General features: G+C 38.5%; 1 protein-coding gene across 3 annotated transcripts in view; it reads left to right on the top strand.

Annotated features, from left to right (window-relative positions):
* ADA (adenosine deaminase) overlaps window positions 1-18,477 on the top strand; it is a 65,032-nt gene that overhangs the window by 14,870 nt on the left and 31,685 nt on the right. For all 3 annotated transcript variants that reach the window (XM_087929056.1, XM_026697552.2, XM_087929057.1), the window contains 6 exons: window positions 344-459; window positions 6,127-6,248; window positions 10,507-10,578; window positions 11,522-11,623; window positions 13,702-13,769; window positions 13,997-14,126. In XM_087929056.1, coding sequence (XP_087785182.1) covers window positions 344-459; window positions 6,127-6,248; window positions 10,507-10,578; window positions 11,522-11,623; window positions 13,702-13,769; window positions 13,997-14,126 — 610 coding nt within the window. The remainder of the gene's footprint in view (window positions 1-343; window positions 460-6,126; window positions 6,249-10,506; window positions 10,579-11,521; window positions 11,624-13,701; window positions 13,770-13,996; window positions 14,127-18,477) is intronic.

The raw sequence follows: 18,477 nt of genomic DNA, 5'->3' as shown, positions 1-18,477 counted from the left end.
AAGAAACTATCTGCCCTATAATAAGAAAGCTTAAATAAAGCTTTAATTCCATAGTTATAAAAACAGCAATTTAATAAATGCAAAAATGTGAAAAAAAGTACCAATAAAGAATGGTAAAGTAAACCTGACCCTGGAGAGATTGAAAATGTATGATTCTGAACTATTCTTTATCTCTTCTTCCTGTGTTTGACATTGGTGATAGGAATAATGAATATTTTTAATGATCTAATAATTAAATTACTAAAGCAATCCAGATAGCATTAGTCATATGATTATTAATATCTAAACAATTTCATAATAATTATCATATATATATATTGCATTGTTCCTTTGTTTTTCACAGGGGAGATGTTACTCCAGATGACGTAGTTAGCTCTGTTAATCAAGGATTAAAAGAGGGAGAAAAAGTTTTCAACATCAAAGTCAAGTCTATTCTCTGCTGCATGCGCAACAATCCATGTAATGTATAACTGTTCACGGATAGTATTGCTCTTTCTGTTTTTTCTCTATCTTCCTCCCTCCTCACATTAAGCATTAAATCCTTCTGTAATTTAGCAAAGAATATTATTTATCCTTAGCTGAGATAAACGCAAGATTTCATAATGCAATATTGGGGAAAAATAGCTAATATATCAGGATAAAAGTTGTGATTAAAGTTTAGGACTGTAGTTATTCTGTAGTTGTAGTTGTAAGTTCTGCTCATTCAGAAGAGATAAGTGCAACATGTGGTTACAAACTCCCAAACCACTTAAGCTTCAGGACTACAATCGCTTGATAATGAGATGGGCGGCATTTAAATTTAATAAATAAATAAATTTGGAACCTGCTCATGGGTAGGTTTCCACATTAAAAGGTATGCATGATGTAAAAGAGTTTTGTGAATAAAACAGATGACTTTGAACTGAAATAAGCACGTTAGTTGCTCTGGGTTTCAGCTGGGATCTTGTGGGATGAATAGGGCAAGTCTCTTGCTTGTGCTTCTTTCCTCCCACCTCCAAATGCCTGTATGCTGACACACCCACTGATCTTTACATCACTTTTTCCCAAAGTGCTATGCTAGACAAATTTAGCCATTGTTTAATAACTTACTCATCATCTTCACCCTTAATTCAGGCACAGGATATCCAACTAGCCAACCCATCCCTCTATCCAATTTAGAGCTTAGACACAGTGGCTGGGTGTGTGTGAAAGAAAGGTAATGGGAAGGCCAACGCTATGTGGATTTTGTAATATATCTAGCTGGTCACTTGTCTGTCCCCATATCTTCCCAGTGATATCCTTTCTGTTTTTCCACAGCACTGCCCATGACCTTGCCTTTCCCCCCACATCTCTATCCTAAAACATATTTGTTGAAAGACATTTGGGACCCTGATCTGAACAAAAGGCACGAGTTGGAAAATAGCCAGCTTACTTAGTGCTTCTATGTAATAATGTTTTTTTTTTAAGTAACTTGATGTTGCTCCTTAAAAGTTCTAATTGACAAATTAGTTGTGCCCCTGTAACTTAATTCAATATGTCTAATGATTGCAATGATATTCCTGCTGGATTCTGGTACACCAACTTTTAAAAATTAGGTTGTCAATCTAAAAGTTTTGGAAACAGCTTTATTTCTAGATATATTGTGTGCTATGTTTCTGTGCATGTATAAATATCACATAGAATGCAATGAGAAATGCCAAGACAGGATTAACACAATCTTGAAGAAAGAAATTCCTATCTTTCTTGTAAAGATGGAAGTTTCAGTGATTGGAGTGAATAATTTTAATGAACTAAATCTTATTTCTCAGAGTCAAGAGAATCTATAAATTATTTTCTTATCTGACTGTTGCTATAACTTCACATACCTCCAGTTATTAAGAACTGCAATTGGGTAATAATACTTGCACTTTTGTGTAACAGGGCGTAGTAAACTTCCCAGAAATGTTTTCTCCAGGGAATATTTTTTCTAGCTTAGATATTTATTTATTTATTTAGTAATGTGTTCCTTTGAATACAGGCTTGCATTTGTACAGTGAGCTACTATCAATTAATCTCATGATCTTTTATAAATGCGCTGTAGTCTATAATTAATAATTTATATTGTAGTCTATTTTGGCTGCATTACTCTCTGTAATACTGTACATTTTTTTCTAGTTACCTATTCTATGAACTGCTTTATTATTTTGTTAGCTTCTGTTTTAAAATATTAGTGAAATAATTTTTAATTGAAAATTAAACAATGTGAGAAAAGATATATTTGTTACTTTAAAATTATGTATAAAACTTTTCATACATTAATAATCTTTCAGTGGAGGAAAAGTTAAACTTCGACAACAGTGCATAAATTTGGTTATATAGAGAGATGGTATTCAGCCGGTTCGCACTGGTTCTCATGACCCGGTAGCAAGAATTTGGTGTGGTCATGGAATTGGTAGCACTTCCGGCTGGCCATGCCCCCAAACCGGTTCCCCAGTTGCTCAGTTGCCCTGCCCACCCATTGCTTGCTTGCTCGCTCAGCTCACCCATCCTCCTCTTGCCCCACCCAGTCACTTCTCCCTTCCTATATGGCACGCTGGGCCCTCATGGCTTGCCTAACCTGACTTCCCCACATGGTGCCTGTGCCCCAACTGAGCAGCCCTGATCTGCCTGATCACAGGTAAACCTGCGAGTCACGTTAGCCCCTCCCCATTCCTGGATCTTGGCAGGGGCCCCCACTGTACCCAGGCTCAGCTGGCAACCAGGGAGCATGATGCTATGCTGCCTGTATCGCCCCTTCCTCTCCCACCCATCGACCTGTGCGCTTTGGGCGAATGCAGGCAGCCGCTGTGAGAATGCTGTGATTGAGCCCTAATGCTGATGGCAAGGAAGGAAGATCCACATCAGGTTTGCTGTGATCAGCCAAAGGGCTGCCTGGGGGTGGGGCATGATGAGGCGAGGCTGCCTTTTGGGCCCAGCTTCAGCTTCCATGGGGCCTTCCATGTGGGTGGCCTGAGAGAAAATGCCTCCCCCGAGGGTTGTCTGCTTGCCCATCCACCGTCCTGGATGCCCCCTTGTCGTGGGCTGATGTGGGACCTGAGGCGGGGTGGTGGTCAAGCAGGCGGCAGCCCCGAGTAAGCCCCAAAAGGCAGTCAAGCTTCGCCAGTGCAGATCTTCCTTCCCCACCATCAGTCGTACCTTCCAGCCCATGGACCTCTTTTAGCGGCGGCCCGCACTCTACCAAAACACTTGGCCCAGTGAGGGAGGGGTGGCTGCCTGAGGGGCAATGCAGACAGAATAGCCTCGTGCTTCCTGGTCATCTCCCTGGCAGACGAGCCCCAGAAGCTGCTGGAGAATCCGGGCAGGGGATGAGTTGTGGGCTGGCAGGGAGCCGAGTGGTGACAGCTCTGACCTGGATGGCTTGCCTTTCCCTCTGCCACCAGCTGCAGGAGCAAGGAACATTTCAGGCAGTCAGGAAAGCCAAACCACTCCCTAGCCCAGAGCTGCCGGAGGGGGAGGGAGCATGATGCTGCAGCAGATGCATCACTTGAAGTTCTCAGCCCTTTCCCCCAAAAGCGGGAGGGGAGGATTTCTTTGGAAGTCTCAAAGGGGTGGTCCCTTTGTTGGACCCGGAAGCCTTGCCTGTCAGCTTTTCCGAGCAACACAGGACAGGATACTGGCCAGGAAGAACCCTCATAAGGGTTGCCGTACACGCTGCCAGGTGCTTGAAAGTTTGTGTGTGTGTGTGTTTGTTTCAGGTGGGTGGGTCTCCTCTCCTAGCTTTAGATGGAGAGAAGGGAAGGGAAGGATAGAAAGGGAGACAGAGAGGGGAAAGAGAGAGAGAGGGGAAAGAGAGAGAGGGAAAGAGAGAGGGAGAGAAAGAGGGAAAGAGAGAAGGAAGAGGAAAGAAAAAAGGGAAAGAAAGAAAAAGGGGTAGACAAAGATGGGATGGAAGGAAGGGAGAGAAAGAAAGAGAGAGCAGGAAGGAGGGAGTGAGTGAGGAGACAGGAAAAAAGGGAGAGGAAGGAAACAAACCCTAGCTTCAGAAGACTCTTTGAAATAGGACAGGAATCTAGGGCTGGAAGGGATCTTCTTCGAGTCCAAGGTTTTTCAAAGTTTGCAAGTTTAAGACTTGTAGACTTCAACTCCCAGAATTCCTGAGCTAACATGACTGGAGGAGGAATTCTGGGAGTTGAAGTTCACAAGTCTTAAAGCTATCAAGTTTGAAGACCCTGTTCTAGTCCAACCCCCTGCTCCAGCAGGAGATCCTTACAGAATCATAGAACAGCTGAATTAGAAGGAACATTGGAGTCCATCTAATCCAACCCACTGCTCCAGCAGGAGACTTTATATCATCTGGAATCTGGATTATTTGGTGCTGAATGGGACATTAATAAATAAATATAGTAAAATATATTATAGCATTAAATAGAGAGCTGCTCTATAGGCATTTGTTATCTCGCTGTTGTAAAAAAGATTTCCTTAACCTTTTTCTTGTTGTAAAACAATTATAAGCACATGCCTGCAATCAATTATACCCCTCTCCTATTAAGACACATGATTGTCCCATATAAATCAATCTGAATCCATTTGTTTTCCTGGATTGATACATTTCACCCCATGGGAATGAAACATACCTCTCTGGGAATGTAAAAACCTCAAATCCACACTTTTGACATATGCTGTTAATAGCCTCCTTAAGTGGTCAATTGTGATTAATTAAATGGACAATAGGAGAAGAGATAGGGAGAGATTTGTCTTTTGCAGGAAAGATGTGAATCTCTGAGAGTTTTACATTGCAGTTACTCCACTTCTAAGAATCTTAAAGGTACAGGGCATTTTTCTGTATTTTGTAGAATTTTCTTCCCATGTCTCTTGTGATGTGCTAGGAACTTATTCCCAGATCTTTAACTTTAATCAAAGAATAAAAGTCTGCTTTCTTTGATTTGCAAGCCTCCATTTAAGTCTTTGTTTTGGTTCATTTTTGGCTTAAGTGTCCTGCCAGACCTTACAGTGCCTCTAACAGAGAGGAAAATTGGCAGAGGGGTTTATTAGGACAAGGCTGCCATGCAGAGGAAGCAGAGATAGTCCTTCACTTATGACCACAATTGAGCCCAAAATTTTGGTTGCTAAGCAAGAATGTTGTTAAGTAAGTTTCACCATATTTTACTCAATCCATGACATCTCCTGGGTCTAACAGTCATATGCAGGCTAGGGAAGTAAATCTGAAGGCATGTGCAATGTTCTAATGTACAGAAGTTATAGTTAAATGTGTGGCAGAAAGTGAACTATGGGTGTGTTTTTTCAAACGCAATGAGGTTGAATGTATATAGTTTTAGAAGAACTCTGTGTGTGGTTGTGCGTGTGTACATACACACAGTATATATAGTAGATAGAGTATCTTTTTGTGTGCATGTAATATGTATATACACATATGGCATATATACATAGGATTAAATAGTGTATTTTGGATGTTCAATAGTAGTAAATAAATAAAGAGGGAAATTATATCTCTGAGGTGAGGAGAGGGCAGGAAAGGCATCCTTGATGTGAGTGATGTCAAGTTGGCCATTCCCACCCAGTCACATGACCACCCAGCATCCCCACCCAGCCACATGACCACCAAGCCACACCCCACCCAGTCACATGACCACCAAGCCATGCCCACCAAATAAGTCACGCCCACAGAACAGTTAGTAAAAAATTTTGAATCCCACCACTGCTATAACTGATTCTTTCTTGTATATACCAAACCTGCACAGCATGCAAAAAAGTGTGCCACAATTAGGAATCTCCATGTCCTTGGTTTGATTATGTACTTTCCTTGATCAATTAACTAGTTAGAAATTCTAGGAAGTAGTAAACTGTAATACTTTTACACTGTAGCATAGTTTATGGAGAATCTTCAAACCCTTCTAGAAGTTTCAATAATCACACTTGAAATGACAAAACTAACAAATATATCTTAAACATTGTAATTCTTTGTGGCTATTCTGCTATTTGCAATATCTGCTTGATCTCCACAGAAGTTGTTAAAGGGAAGTCAACAAAATAAAAGTATCATTTATGTATAACCATTTTTGATTAATGATTACAGGTCTTATTTAAGCAAGACCTTGGATTCCCCCCCCCCCCCAAAAAAAAGACCCTTATTTATGTTTTTCTTTCCAGGCTGGTCGCCAGAAATTGTGGAACTGTGTAAGAAGTATTGGAATGATACCGTGGTTGCTATAGATTTAGCTGGAAATGAATCAGTTTCTGCATCCTGTTCAGACCACCGAAATGCTTATGAAGTATGTTCAGTTTTATAATCAGCCTAAGATTCTCAGTAAGGGAGGAGTTCAGGACCAACCATGTTCTTATTTTCAGCAATATTTAATGTTCCAAATCATTGTTCAGATCAAAATTTCTATTTTCCTGTGTGTAATACTGGAACACAATATCCATTATTTCAGTTACAAGGAATGTTTCAGCCTCAAATGGAAAAATATCTGGTTAAAACTGAGGAAAGGATTTATATGATCACTCCTATGTTTTAGACTTCCCTTCTATTTATGTCTCTTACTGATTAGTTTTAGGGTTGTGTTTGTTTAAAAATGATTTGGAAGAAATCCTTTGGCTTTCACATTTGGCCTTTATTCCTTGAAACAGCCTGACTTTTCCAGATTTTGGCAGAGCCTGAAGAAAAGCTCTAATGTTTTTTGGTCACATTATTTTTAATGAAAAATAATATTTTCCAAGTTTGCATAGCCTTAGTACATATATCATCAGTAAGAACCTGGGACAAGCCTAATCTTGTGAACTGGGAGGAGTAGAGTTTTTTTTTTATTCAAAATTACTTTCCCACATTTGAGAAGTATCTATTTATCATTCTAAATAATGATTATTCAGGGATAGACAACCATCCTACCAAAACACTTCCTTTACATAAAATGTTTTCACGTGGCCTTCATGGCATGCAGTATCCTGTGTATATTTCTTGCAGAGAAAAATTGAATTACACATTATTGTTTTATTTATTAGTTTCCAAAAGTACTAAAAATATCAATCTTCTTTCTTTTTCATCCTAATGTGCTGATATTTTCTGCTATGAACTATCAAATTTAGAAGCAGGAGACCTGAGTTCAAGGCCCACTTTAGCCAGAAAAGCCAGCTGGGTGCATCTGGGCCAGGCACTCTCTCTTAGCCCAATCCACCTTATATGGTTGTTGTTGCAAGGAAAATAGTCCTCAACTTACAACAGTTCATTTAGTGACCACTCAAAGTTAACAGCAGGACTGAAACCAGTGACTTATGACTGTTTTTCACACTGAAGCTGGAATAGTACTTTGGGGAGATGCTGTCTGCTTCATTTCAGAAAAGCTGTAGAAACCATTCTACACAAACCCTCTTGAGTGGTGGTAAAATCCATATGATTTCAAATGGTTCATTATTTGAACTATTTCTATTTCATCCTTTTAGTTTTTGATCGGGAAAGGCTTCCAAGGTCACTTAGAATCCATCCTTGTATTTTTAATCTAAAAAGATATGACATTAATGAAACATAATGGGCTTTGATTTATAGAGAAGGAAAATAGAACTGTAATGGAATCAAAATTATAGATTTTCTTATCCCAGTTGCCTTCAAAACAATTCAAATTGCTGGTTTTCTAGCTGAGCTGAGAATAGGTTCAGCTTAATTTTTCTTTCCTTCCCACTCTGGTTTGGGCAACAGGGAAGAGACAAACCAATGACTATCCCAAGAATTTATGTCTCCCAATGCAAAATTGCCTGTGTTTATGAAGAAGTTTAAATTTCATTAGTGAGCCTTACTCAAGACTAGACAAATACCGTGTTTCTCCAACAATACGGCCTCCCCCAATAGGAAGTCCCAGCATGTTTTATCGGCATAAAATCAAATTAAGCCTCTTCCCCCCAAATTAAGGCCTATTTTAAACATACAAAATGGGGGGGAATGGGGGGGACTTGCTGTTAGGAAGTACTTCTGTTGCATACCCAGATATGGTGCTGCCTGCGTTGACTTTGACATTGGAGGGGCACTTCATTTCAGGAGACCTTCCACCACTGTTGCTTTCCCTTTTCCCCATGCTGCAATGGCATTTAGAGCAATACCATGGCATTTGACGCAGCCACGCGCGGCCAGCCAGGGCTCCTCCCTGCAACCAGAGCTCGGTGTAGACACTCGGTTTCAGGCGCTCCTGTCGCCTCCTTCCCTTCGCATTCAAAGGCAAAGCCAATTCTTTTAAAAACAACGCCCTACTACCGGTACGACAAAGCCTCCCCTGCCTGAGAGGGCAGCCCAACTCCACGTGGAGAGGCGAATCTCCCGGGGCCACAGCACAGGATCGGCCCACCCCAGGAGAAGCACCCAGCCGCCATCCCTGCCTGGCGCCAGGAAGAGTGTGAAGAGCTTTGCCTGGGGTGCCCAGCGCAGCTGACAGGCGGGCCCTTCTGCCCGGCAGTGGAGCTCTTGCCAAGGCAGTGAGCGCCTCCCCGCTGGGCCCTCCACTCATCCCGCCAGGGCTGCGCCAGAGCTGTGCAGGCTGGGTAGAGCTGGGAAAGCAAGCCGCGGGTGCGCACCCGCCTGCCAAGCAAAAGAGCAAGGCCAACCCAAGCTTGGCTTCCTTCCCAAGTCCCTCCAGCCCAAACCCGAAGGGGCTACCGGGAGAGGCTGCCTGTGGCAGTGAAATCGCCCACCCATCCATGGACAGGGAAGCAAGGCGACGGCCTGGGCTGCGTCCTTCTCCGAGCTGAGCCCCACCGAGTCAGTGCCTCTGCCTGATGCCTGTGCTGCTTCAGCGTTTGGAGCTGCCAGCACATTTGAAGATGCGTGGGGATGGGGACAGGCTGGGTGAGGGGTGGAAAGGAAGGGCGGCTTCGGGCTCTCTCTGCCGGACCCGCCGGCCAGGGAAGCAGTGCTGCCATCGCCTTGCCTCCCTGTCCGCGGGCGGGTGGGTGCTATCACTTCTTCGGGCAGCCTCTCCTGGTGCCACTTCGGTGGGCCGATCCTGCACTGTGGCCCCGGGAGAATCGCCTCCCCATGTGGGGTTGGGCTGCCCTATCGGGCAGGGAAGGCTTTGTCGTACTGGTAGTAGGGTGTCATTTTTAAAAGAATTGGCTTTGCCTTCGAAGGCGAAGGGAAGGTGGCGACAGGAGCGCCTGAAACCGAGTGTCTCTGCTGGGCTCCGGTTGCAGGGAGGAGCCCTGGCTGGCCAGGTGTGGCTGCGCTGAACGCCGTGGCATTGCTCTAAATGCCACGGCAGCACGGGAGAAGGGAAAGCAACGGTGGTGGAAGGTCTCCCGATACGAAATGCCCCACCAACGCTGAGATCAACATCAAGCCGTCGCTGCTCGCCCACCCAAGGATGCAAGGGGGGGGGGAATTAAGTCACCCCCAAAAAGATGGCCTAGTCGTTTTTTCAGGGGTCAAAAAAAAAATAAGGCCCGGCCTTATTTTGTGAGAAACATGGTAGGATTACACAAATAGATACAGAAACAAGTTTTGATTTAAATCAATATTTGTTTGGCTTTTATATCTAATTAAATTAAACACATTTCCTCATTTTTCATTGACTGTTCAGTTTGAATTAACCATAATTCTCAATTAAGTACCAACATTCAATAAATTCATTACAATTTGTGAAAAAATGGGAGTATATATTTTGCCTTAAGATATTTTAACAGTATTTTGAAGGATGCAATAATGCATCAGAGTGCAAAAATGCTTATACATCTTCTGTATATTTTTCTGCAACTGACATTGTTCATAATAATATTTCTAGCTTATTGATGACAGAGAAGCTCAGAAATATTGTGCCAGATGATTGGAAAATAGCAATAACAGTTCAGCTATAGAAACTTGGGTTTCTATGTATTAATACTATAATAGTATAACTTCTTTATGTATCTTATTAAGCAACTGGTAATTTTTTTAAAATGATTATTAATATATACAGTATGCACTTGCATGGCCTTTTATTAGTAATCTTATTCTTGGTATCTATTCTTCATATGTATATATAAGAAAATGACTGCGTTAAAAATTCATGCATAAAATTTGTTACTATAATACACACACAGAAACACAAACACACATGGTGTACCAAAAATCTGACCCCATAGAAAGTTCATTATATAAATTACATTAAACATTTGAATTCATTGCCGTCTTCTTTTAAATACTTCCCGACTTGTTTGATGCATGATCTTTGAACATTCCTAAGATCAATAACTGTTTTTCTTTTAAAAATAATAATAATAATTTGAGTGGCCTATGGAGCCTGGCTTTTTGGTACACCATATATATGTATATACTTATATATGTACATATGAATGTGTCTTTGTGTCAACATTCTATCAACATTCTGAGCTTTGCATTCATTTTAATAATCATTTTTCCTCTTTAAGAGCAAAAACAGTTCTAAATAGGATGTATTTGTTTGGCAATTCCATGTTCACCACTAACAGAATATGAATTAGCAGATACCTTCCTCAAAATGTGTTGTCTTCTTCAAAAATGGCAAATTACAGTTTCTATTTCCTGTTGCCCAGGAAGCTGAAAGATGTGGTATTCATCGGACTGTTCATGCCGGAGAGGTTGGAACATCCCAAGTCATCAAAGAGGTAGGAAATTATACGAAAGAACTTGGGTGTCATCTGGAAAGCTGCCACGTAGAACTAATATACAAAATTGTGAAATTCTGTAAGGACTGCTTAACAAAAAAAAAAGTTTTCAATTTATTTTAGAAGAGGTTAAAGAAAAGAAGAGGTAATTTAAATACTCTTTTTGTTATAGCATCAGTAATTAGGATAGTTTGCAAAACATCTTGTCCAGCAAAAAATTCAGTATTTGTCCCAAATTGTTTCTTAATCATTAATTAAGTAGCACCTTTTCATTTCCACTCATTATTCTACTTACTGTTAAAATTGTGCTTTTTTTAAAAAAAATAATATATTCTGATTTTCTAGGATCAGACTGCAAATAATGTTGCCATTATTTTCTGTTATACAAGGGTTACTTTACAGAACACTGTAGCTCAATTCTTTTCTGTCAAAATATGAATTAGAAAAATCCAGCTATACAGGACAAAGCAAACTATAAATGCCCAAACCCTACAGGCATAAACAAAAGGAGAGCTCCATTACTTACAATGTTAGATCTTTTTTTGAAATCAGTTAATTGTTTCCGTCAGTTTTAAACTATTCAAGCTTTGCTGTGCTTTCTCTTAAGTTTATGCGAAAGTGATTTGAGGTTATAGTGTGGAGAATAAACTCTTATCATTTGAGAATTCCTACATAAGAGAAATTCAGGTTTAGTCAGAAAAAAAATGAGTATGGGAATGATATTAGAAGGAAGTAATATGTAAATCTAAGTCATGCTCATATATTCATAAACTGTACTCTTGAATTACTATAAATGTATCTACACTGTACTTTATAATTTTGTGCTAGATATTCATTAAACACCATCCAACTTTGTTGTTTTAGCTTTGATGTATCTATTATATAAGTAACCTAATCTGCAAATAGTCATTTCTTCCTATTTTCTCCACTTACATCACTATAGGCAGTCGATATTCTTAAGGCAGAACGAATTGGCCATGGCTACCACATCTTTGAGGATGAACAGCTTTATAAACGGTTGTTGGAAAAAAATATACATTTTGAGGTAATAGAATATCTTCTGCAAATCTCTGTATGTACTTCCTTAACAATTTTTAAAGACAAAAATAATTGTTTTATAGAGTCAGAACGCTAGTCAGTCTGCTTTTCTCTACTTTTTTCTGCCTTTCTTAGAAATGCTGTAGCTTGAATGAGGAACCTTTGAAATAAAATCCTGTGGTTTTACTCTGATTAGTATGAAATGTATTTTGCATACAGCATGCATATCATCAGTCTTCATAAAAGAAAAAACTTCTAAGCCTTTATTTTTTTAAAAATCAACTTTAAGTTTCAAAAAAGATAAAATACAAGTTAAAAAAGAAAACATTAAAAGAAGGGGGAGGGAATTAAAGAGGGGGGGAATTAAAAAGTGTTAAAAAAAGGAAAAGAACACAAAAAATATTTTCAACTTTCTTCAGTACAAATATATAATATAATAACTTCTTACTGTAAATTATAACAAAAGTATCATAAACAATACATAAACTAAATAATCCAAATTTTCCCCAAACTACAGAACAAAATGACTACTTACTCTAAATTTAATCATAGATCTTAAAAATATACAATCTATATATTGAATAATTATAATATGCCAATATTTCTATAATCATAACATTTCTAATTAACAAAAACTAAAGCTTCATTTTTATCTTTCTCAAGCAAAAAATTCAAAAGTGGACTCAAATAGAAACCAAGTAAAAAAAACTTTTATCTTCCATTAAAGCAGTCAATTTTGTCATTTTTGCCAGTTCCATTAGTTTTGCAATCCACTCTTTATTTGTGGGCAAATAAGAAATAAGGTTAAATAAGTAAATAGTGAAAATAGCAAGTGGACAAATTTGTACATAGTTCCGTGTGGATACATTCCTTTTTTTAAACTGTAACGTTTTAAGGCCCCCAAAGGTGATTGATTTGTTAGGCCTGCAGTTAGCTACAGAAAAACAATAGCACAGAAAGTGCAATTGTTAAATGCAAAGTATGTTGCATTTAATTCTACAGTGGTAACTCGGTACTCATTTTTAATTGATTCTGGGAGGCTCAATGAGTATCAAACAAACTTTTCTCATAAGGAATAATGTAATGAATCATAAGGCAGCTAACACTGAAAAGTTCTAACTTGTGCATTCAGTACCAAACAAATGAGGAATTTGGTACTCAAATTTTTGCGTCAAAATGTGTTGAGTACCAAATTTGATGAGTTTCAAAGCAGTTGAATACCAAGGTCCTCCTGTATACAGTATTATGTGAGGGTTTCTGTTCATTTAGAGATTCTTTGGCGCCTACACCTTGACAGGGTGTGTGTAAACTTTTGGATGCTTGCATTATGTACAAGAAATACATAATGCAAGCCTGATCCTTATTTGTCACACTGCAGGTTATAAATATACTGTCCTATGTGTAACCTGATTGCTTAATGAAAGAAAACTATATTCATATTTCATGTCTTATTGTTTTGCTTTTGGGGATATCACTGAAGTGTATCTGTGTCTACAGTTTGATACCAAGAGACAAGTTCATATGTTAGAGCCATCATATATAACTAGAATGATAAGATGGCTATCAGATCCATACTGTTGCATTTTACTGCAAATGAAAGGTATAAATGAACTCTTTTAACAAACATGATTTGGTTCTTGGTCTGTATCTGACTGATCTCAAATCTTTGAATTAACTATCCTTTAACTGGCATTAATTAATTATTCTTTTTACGACTGACAACAGTTCATTCTTAATTAGATAGGTGTAGTTTATTCCATAATCTTTCCATGAAGAGTCTGTAGAAATAGACTGCAGAGGTACAGATTAATAATAACAAATGCATCATGTGCATTTTTCAGTTCAGATGTTCACTTTACATGAAGTGGTTCAGATGATTTTATAAGCCATATTTCAGGATGAACAAAAATGGATTGTTTGGTCTGAATCTATACATAGAATTACTCTTAGCTGTTATGAGCTTTTTATAGAAACATTCTCAAGTAACATTTTCATGTTATTATTTTAATAAATATTTATTCACCTTAAACACTTTAAAAGAGACCTGTATTGAGCATCTTTATTTCTCTCTGCTTAAATATATAGCTCTGTCCTTGGTCCAGTCGTCTCACTGGAGCCTGTAAAACCAGCTTCGAAAAACATCCTGTAATAAGGTAAGTATTGTTGCTACTGGTATTACTATAATTATTTCAAATAAATTATACTTCAGCTCACTTATGTTTCCTTTGGATTACTTTTTGAATTTGCAAGAAACCCTGTTATAAAATATTTTGAAAAGCTAGCAGCATCGTTTTAGGTTTTGGTAAATGTGTAGCAAAATGCGGTATATTTCTATCCATGGATAATAAATAATTTAACATTTCCATTTTTGTCTTTCCAGATTTATGAAGGATGGTGCAAATTATTCCTTGAATTCAGATGATCCACTCATTTTCAGATCCACAATTGACACAGACTATAGAATCGCTCGAGACCACATGGAATTTACAGAAGAGGAATTCAAGAAATTGGTAAGTTGGTCTGCTTTTCACATTGGCAATACTTTGCCCTTCTTGTAATGTCTGGCTTGTTTTGATCTGTTTGTGTTAAAGTAAATCTTCCTAATAAATTGATATTACAAGTGTAGACATGGTTAATCTTTTCAGGTTTTTTAGAAATGGAAATATAGGCACCAAACATGGTAGTCACATCAAGACCATACTGTGGAGAACAGAAGGGACATTTTATCCTACTCCCATTTGTAGACAAATGCTAATATTCTTATTATCATTTAAATACATCCTTCAGGCAATGGCTTCTTATGTAATCATGCCCATTGTGGCAAGATATTTCTTAATAAAGAGCCACTTCTGAATGCCATATGAACCTTCATGTATTCACAAATACTGTCAGCTGAAAACTTGAATAAAAAAAAAATCTCACAATTCTCTGGGATATAGTTACTCCTAATCTGAAATACTTAAGAAATTGGAATTAATTAAGAAATTAATGCTCAGAAAATTATGTAGGCTCATTAACACACTATTGTACCTTATTAATTTTAGATCACATTTTACTTCATTGTGGTCATTTTCGTTGTCTTTTGACTTGATGTGTGGGTTGGATTTTTTTTCTTTTTTGCTTCCTTAAAATATTTTCATTGATAATCCTCAGATTTTTGTTCTAGCCCAGCAATCCTATCTTATTTCTGATAAATCTGTGCATATTCACAGACATTTTGTTTTGCTATATTGGATTGTTTTTTTCAAAAAGAAAATTAGTTATTAGTTTTCCATGGCTCTTTGCAATTTATATGACTTTCTACACTAGATGAAAGGTTAAGTTTGACCCCAATTTAATTGATTTCAAAATTAAAAAATGTAACTTGTTAACATCATATCTTAACTTTATTTTAAATCATTTAACTCAAGTTTGTAGGTTGGTACAACACACTGAACTATAAGCATATGCATAGGTGTTGTGCAATGTAATAGGCTAAAATAGCAATAGCAATAGCACTGAGACTTACATACCGATTCACAGTGCTTTACAAGCCTCCTTAAACAATTTACACAGTCAGCATATTATCCCGCCCCCCCAACAATTTTACCAACCTAGGAAGGATGGAAGATTGAGTCAACCTTGATCTGATCAGGATCGACTGCTGGCAGTCAGCAGAATTAGCCTGCAATGCTGCATTCTAACCATTGCGCCCCCACACTGAATCAAAATATGATTGCAAAGTTTGTAGTTTAATATCCCATGACCTCACTGTTATTGAATTTGCATTACCAAGCCTTAAAGCATTTTGCTGAGTAACAGGACTTTCAAACTTTCTATTGTTTTAAGCTGCTGCCAGTGAATCTTCTAATTGCTTAAATGATCTTTATTTATTTGATTTATTTTATTTTGTCAAGCTAACAGGTATAAGTATAAACATAGTTATGAATACATGAAATGGATACGCATAAGAAAAAAAAGAAACAATAGAGCAGGGACCGTAGGCACATTGGTGTGCTTATGCACGCCCCCTACACACCTCTAAGGAAAGGGGTGAGGTCAATAGTAGACAGTCTAAGGTTAGTTTTTGGGGTTTGGGGAAGAAACCACAGAGTCAGGTAGAGTATTCCAGACATTGACCACTCTGTTGCTGAAGTCGTATTTCCTGCAATCAAGTTTGGTGCAGTTTACCTTGAGTTTGTATCTATTGTGTGTTCTTTTATTGTTATGGTTGAAGCTGAAGTCTTCATTGACAGGTACTGTACTTATGTAGTACATGTACATTTTGACCATTTGTTGTCTGTTTGTTAGGAATGCTTCTATCCAGTTATGCAGGTGTCCAGAGATACCATAAGATTTTAGTTTTAGGATTTTTAGTTTGTCATGTACCACTGAATCAAAGGCTTTACAGAAGTCTATGTAGATTGTGTCTATTGTTTTGCCCTGATCGAGTTGTGTAGTCCATATGTTTTTGCAGTGTAAGAGTTGCAGATTACAGGATAGTTTTTTTCTGAAACCAAATTGTTTATTGGAGAGTAGGTTGTTTGTCTCTAAGTGGAGGATGATGGATTGGTTAATAATTGATTCCATGACTTTACAGGTGACGCAGCATAAAGAGATTGGTCTGTAATTTTCAACTAGGCTGAAAATTCTCCCTTTTCTAGGTCTCCCTTTTTGAAGATGGGGATGACCATGGCTTGTGACCATAGATTTGGCAAGGAGCTGGTCCTGAAATATTTTGCAAAGATTATGCATAGAAGTGGGGGGGGGGTCAATTTTTTTAACAACCGGTTCTGTGGGCATGGCTTAGTTGGTGGGCATGGCTTGGTGGTTATGTAACTGGATGGACGTGGCTTGGTGGTCATGTTATTGGTTGGGTATGGCCAGCTCAATATCACTCACACTGAGGCATGCATCTCCTCGCCTGCTTCTCATGACTGTGGGGATGCTGCAACAGTCATAAGTCTGAAAAATGGTAATGTCGTTTTTTTCAGTGCCACTGTAACTTTGAACAGTCATTCCACACAAGCAAAGTACCAGCAAAGGAGGGGGGAAAAACTCCAGCGACGTTCCTGAGACAGGAAGTCTAGTCCTGCCAAGAATGTAATAACGGTTAATGGAGAGGCAGTTTCTGTAAGCAACACCAGAATGTTTCCTTCCTGCCTTCCTTATAGGATTAGGCCAGTAATTTCTTCTGACAACTGGTTCTCCAAACTGCTTAGAATGTTAACAACTGGTTCTAGCGAATAGATGCGAACTGGTAGAATCCCACCCCTGCTTAGAGGTTCGGCTATGATAGTGGATAGCTTTTTTAAGAAGTAGGCACATATTCCGTCCAGTCCAATAGATAGAGATGGTTTTAGATTGAGTAGTCCTTTTTCAACATTATCTGGGCCTGATCCATTGCTGTTTACAAATAGTGAACCAAGGAATGTGTTAAAGAGGTTCGCTTTAATAGTGTCGTCATTGCAGTCTTTACCATTAGGTCCTATCAGGGGTGGGATGGACCTTGAGTCTTTTAGTTTGTTGTTTACAAAATTGTAGAAAGCGCGGGTGGAATTGGTGTGTAGAAGGTTTTCCTCTTGTTTAATGTGATAATTGTGCATTCATTCTTTATCTAGTAACATAAATTTTTCTATCGGCTTTTGAAGTTGGCAATGTGACCAGATTTGTTTTTCCGCCAAAGTGATTTCTTTTTGCATTGAAGCTTCCCTATTATTATGGGTAATTTGTTTTTTCTGGTTTTGGGAGTTGTTATTGGTACATATAGTTTGATGACTCTTCTGACTTCAAGTAAAAATACGTTGTAATGGTCTTCAACAGTATTGCATCCAGTGAATAGAAGTTGCCAATCAAAAGATGAGAGATCGTTGTCTATAAGATCATAGTTGCCTTTTTAAGTTATAATTGGGGATCCCATCGTTATAATGATTTTTGTGTAGACGTATGTTGAGACAAAAGTCAATCGTGTTGTGGTCACTGTTGGAAAAGGGTTCTTTAATTTGTATTCCATAAATTGAATTCAAACTATTGCAGAAGATGAGATCGAGGCAGTTGTTAAGTCTAGTATTGTTGGTTACTATTGTTCCAGTCCCAGATTTGTTACAGTATTGTAGAAGGTTGCATGTATGGGTTCAGTTTTACATTCGTTTAGGGTCCAGTTAATATGAGGTAGATTGAAGTCACCAAGAAAGATAAAGATAAAAGCATGTGGACAGGATGTTGCCCATGTTAGTAGTGAATTTAACTTGTTTACATGTTTGATGTCATTATCAGGGGCTCTGTAACATAGTAAGAATCGAAATGTGATATTTAAGGACAGTTCACAAGACGATAGTCTCAGAAAGAGCATGCTCCTGGGTAACTTGGATGTTTTTTAGATGTAAGGACTTTTTATATAAGATAGCAACACCACCTCCTCTATGGATTTCACGATCTGATAGGTAAACATGATAGTCTCTTACTGTGGTAATGGAGTCAGGGAGAGATGCATTGAGCCATGTTTCACAGACAAATATGAAGTTGAATTTAGCTGTATTTAGTAAGAGGAGAAATTCAGGTATTTTATTTACAAGGCTTCTTGCATTGAGTAGCTTGCATTTAAGGCCAGTTGTAGTTGGAATACAGGTAGTTAGGGGCAGACAGGCCTAGTTTTGAGTGATGATGGGTTGGATGAGGTAGGGTTGGATGTGGAGTTTGGTACCAGTAACAGAAGAACAAATAGTATGTTGAATTCTGAAAAACACTATCAGTCTATAAGTTTGTACTGGGTTACCCATTTGCTTTGCCTCAATGTAAAAGCTGTCGAATCTGCAGCATATATATATAAATTTACCTCAGTATTTGAGCATCCTCGGGTGAACTTTTAAATGAGAAAAGTGC

The sequence above is a fragment of the Pseudonaja textilis genome, chromosome 3, assembly GCF_049901715.1.
Source record: "Pseudonaja textilis isolate UNSWEBS1 chromosome 3, rPseTex1.2, whole genome shotgun sequence".
Taxonomy (NCBI): domain Eukaryota; kingdom Metazoa; phylum Chordata; class Lepidosauria; order Squamata; family Elapidae; genus Pseudonaja; species Pseudonaja textilis.
This window is presented reverse-complemented; position numbering and strand designations above follow the sequence as displayed.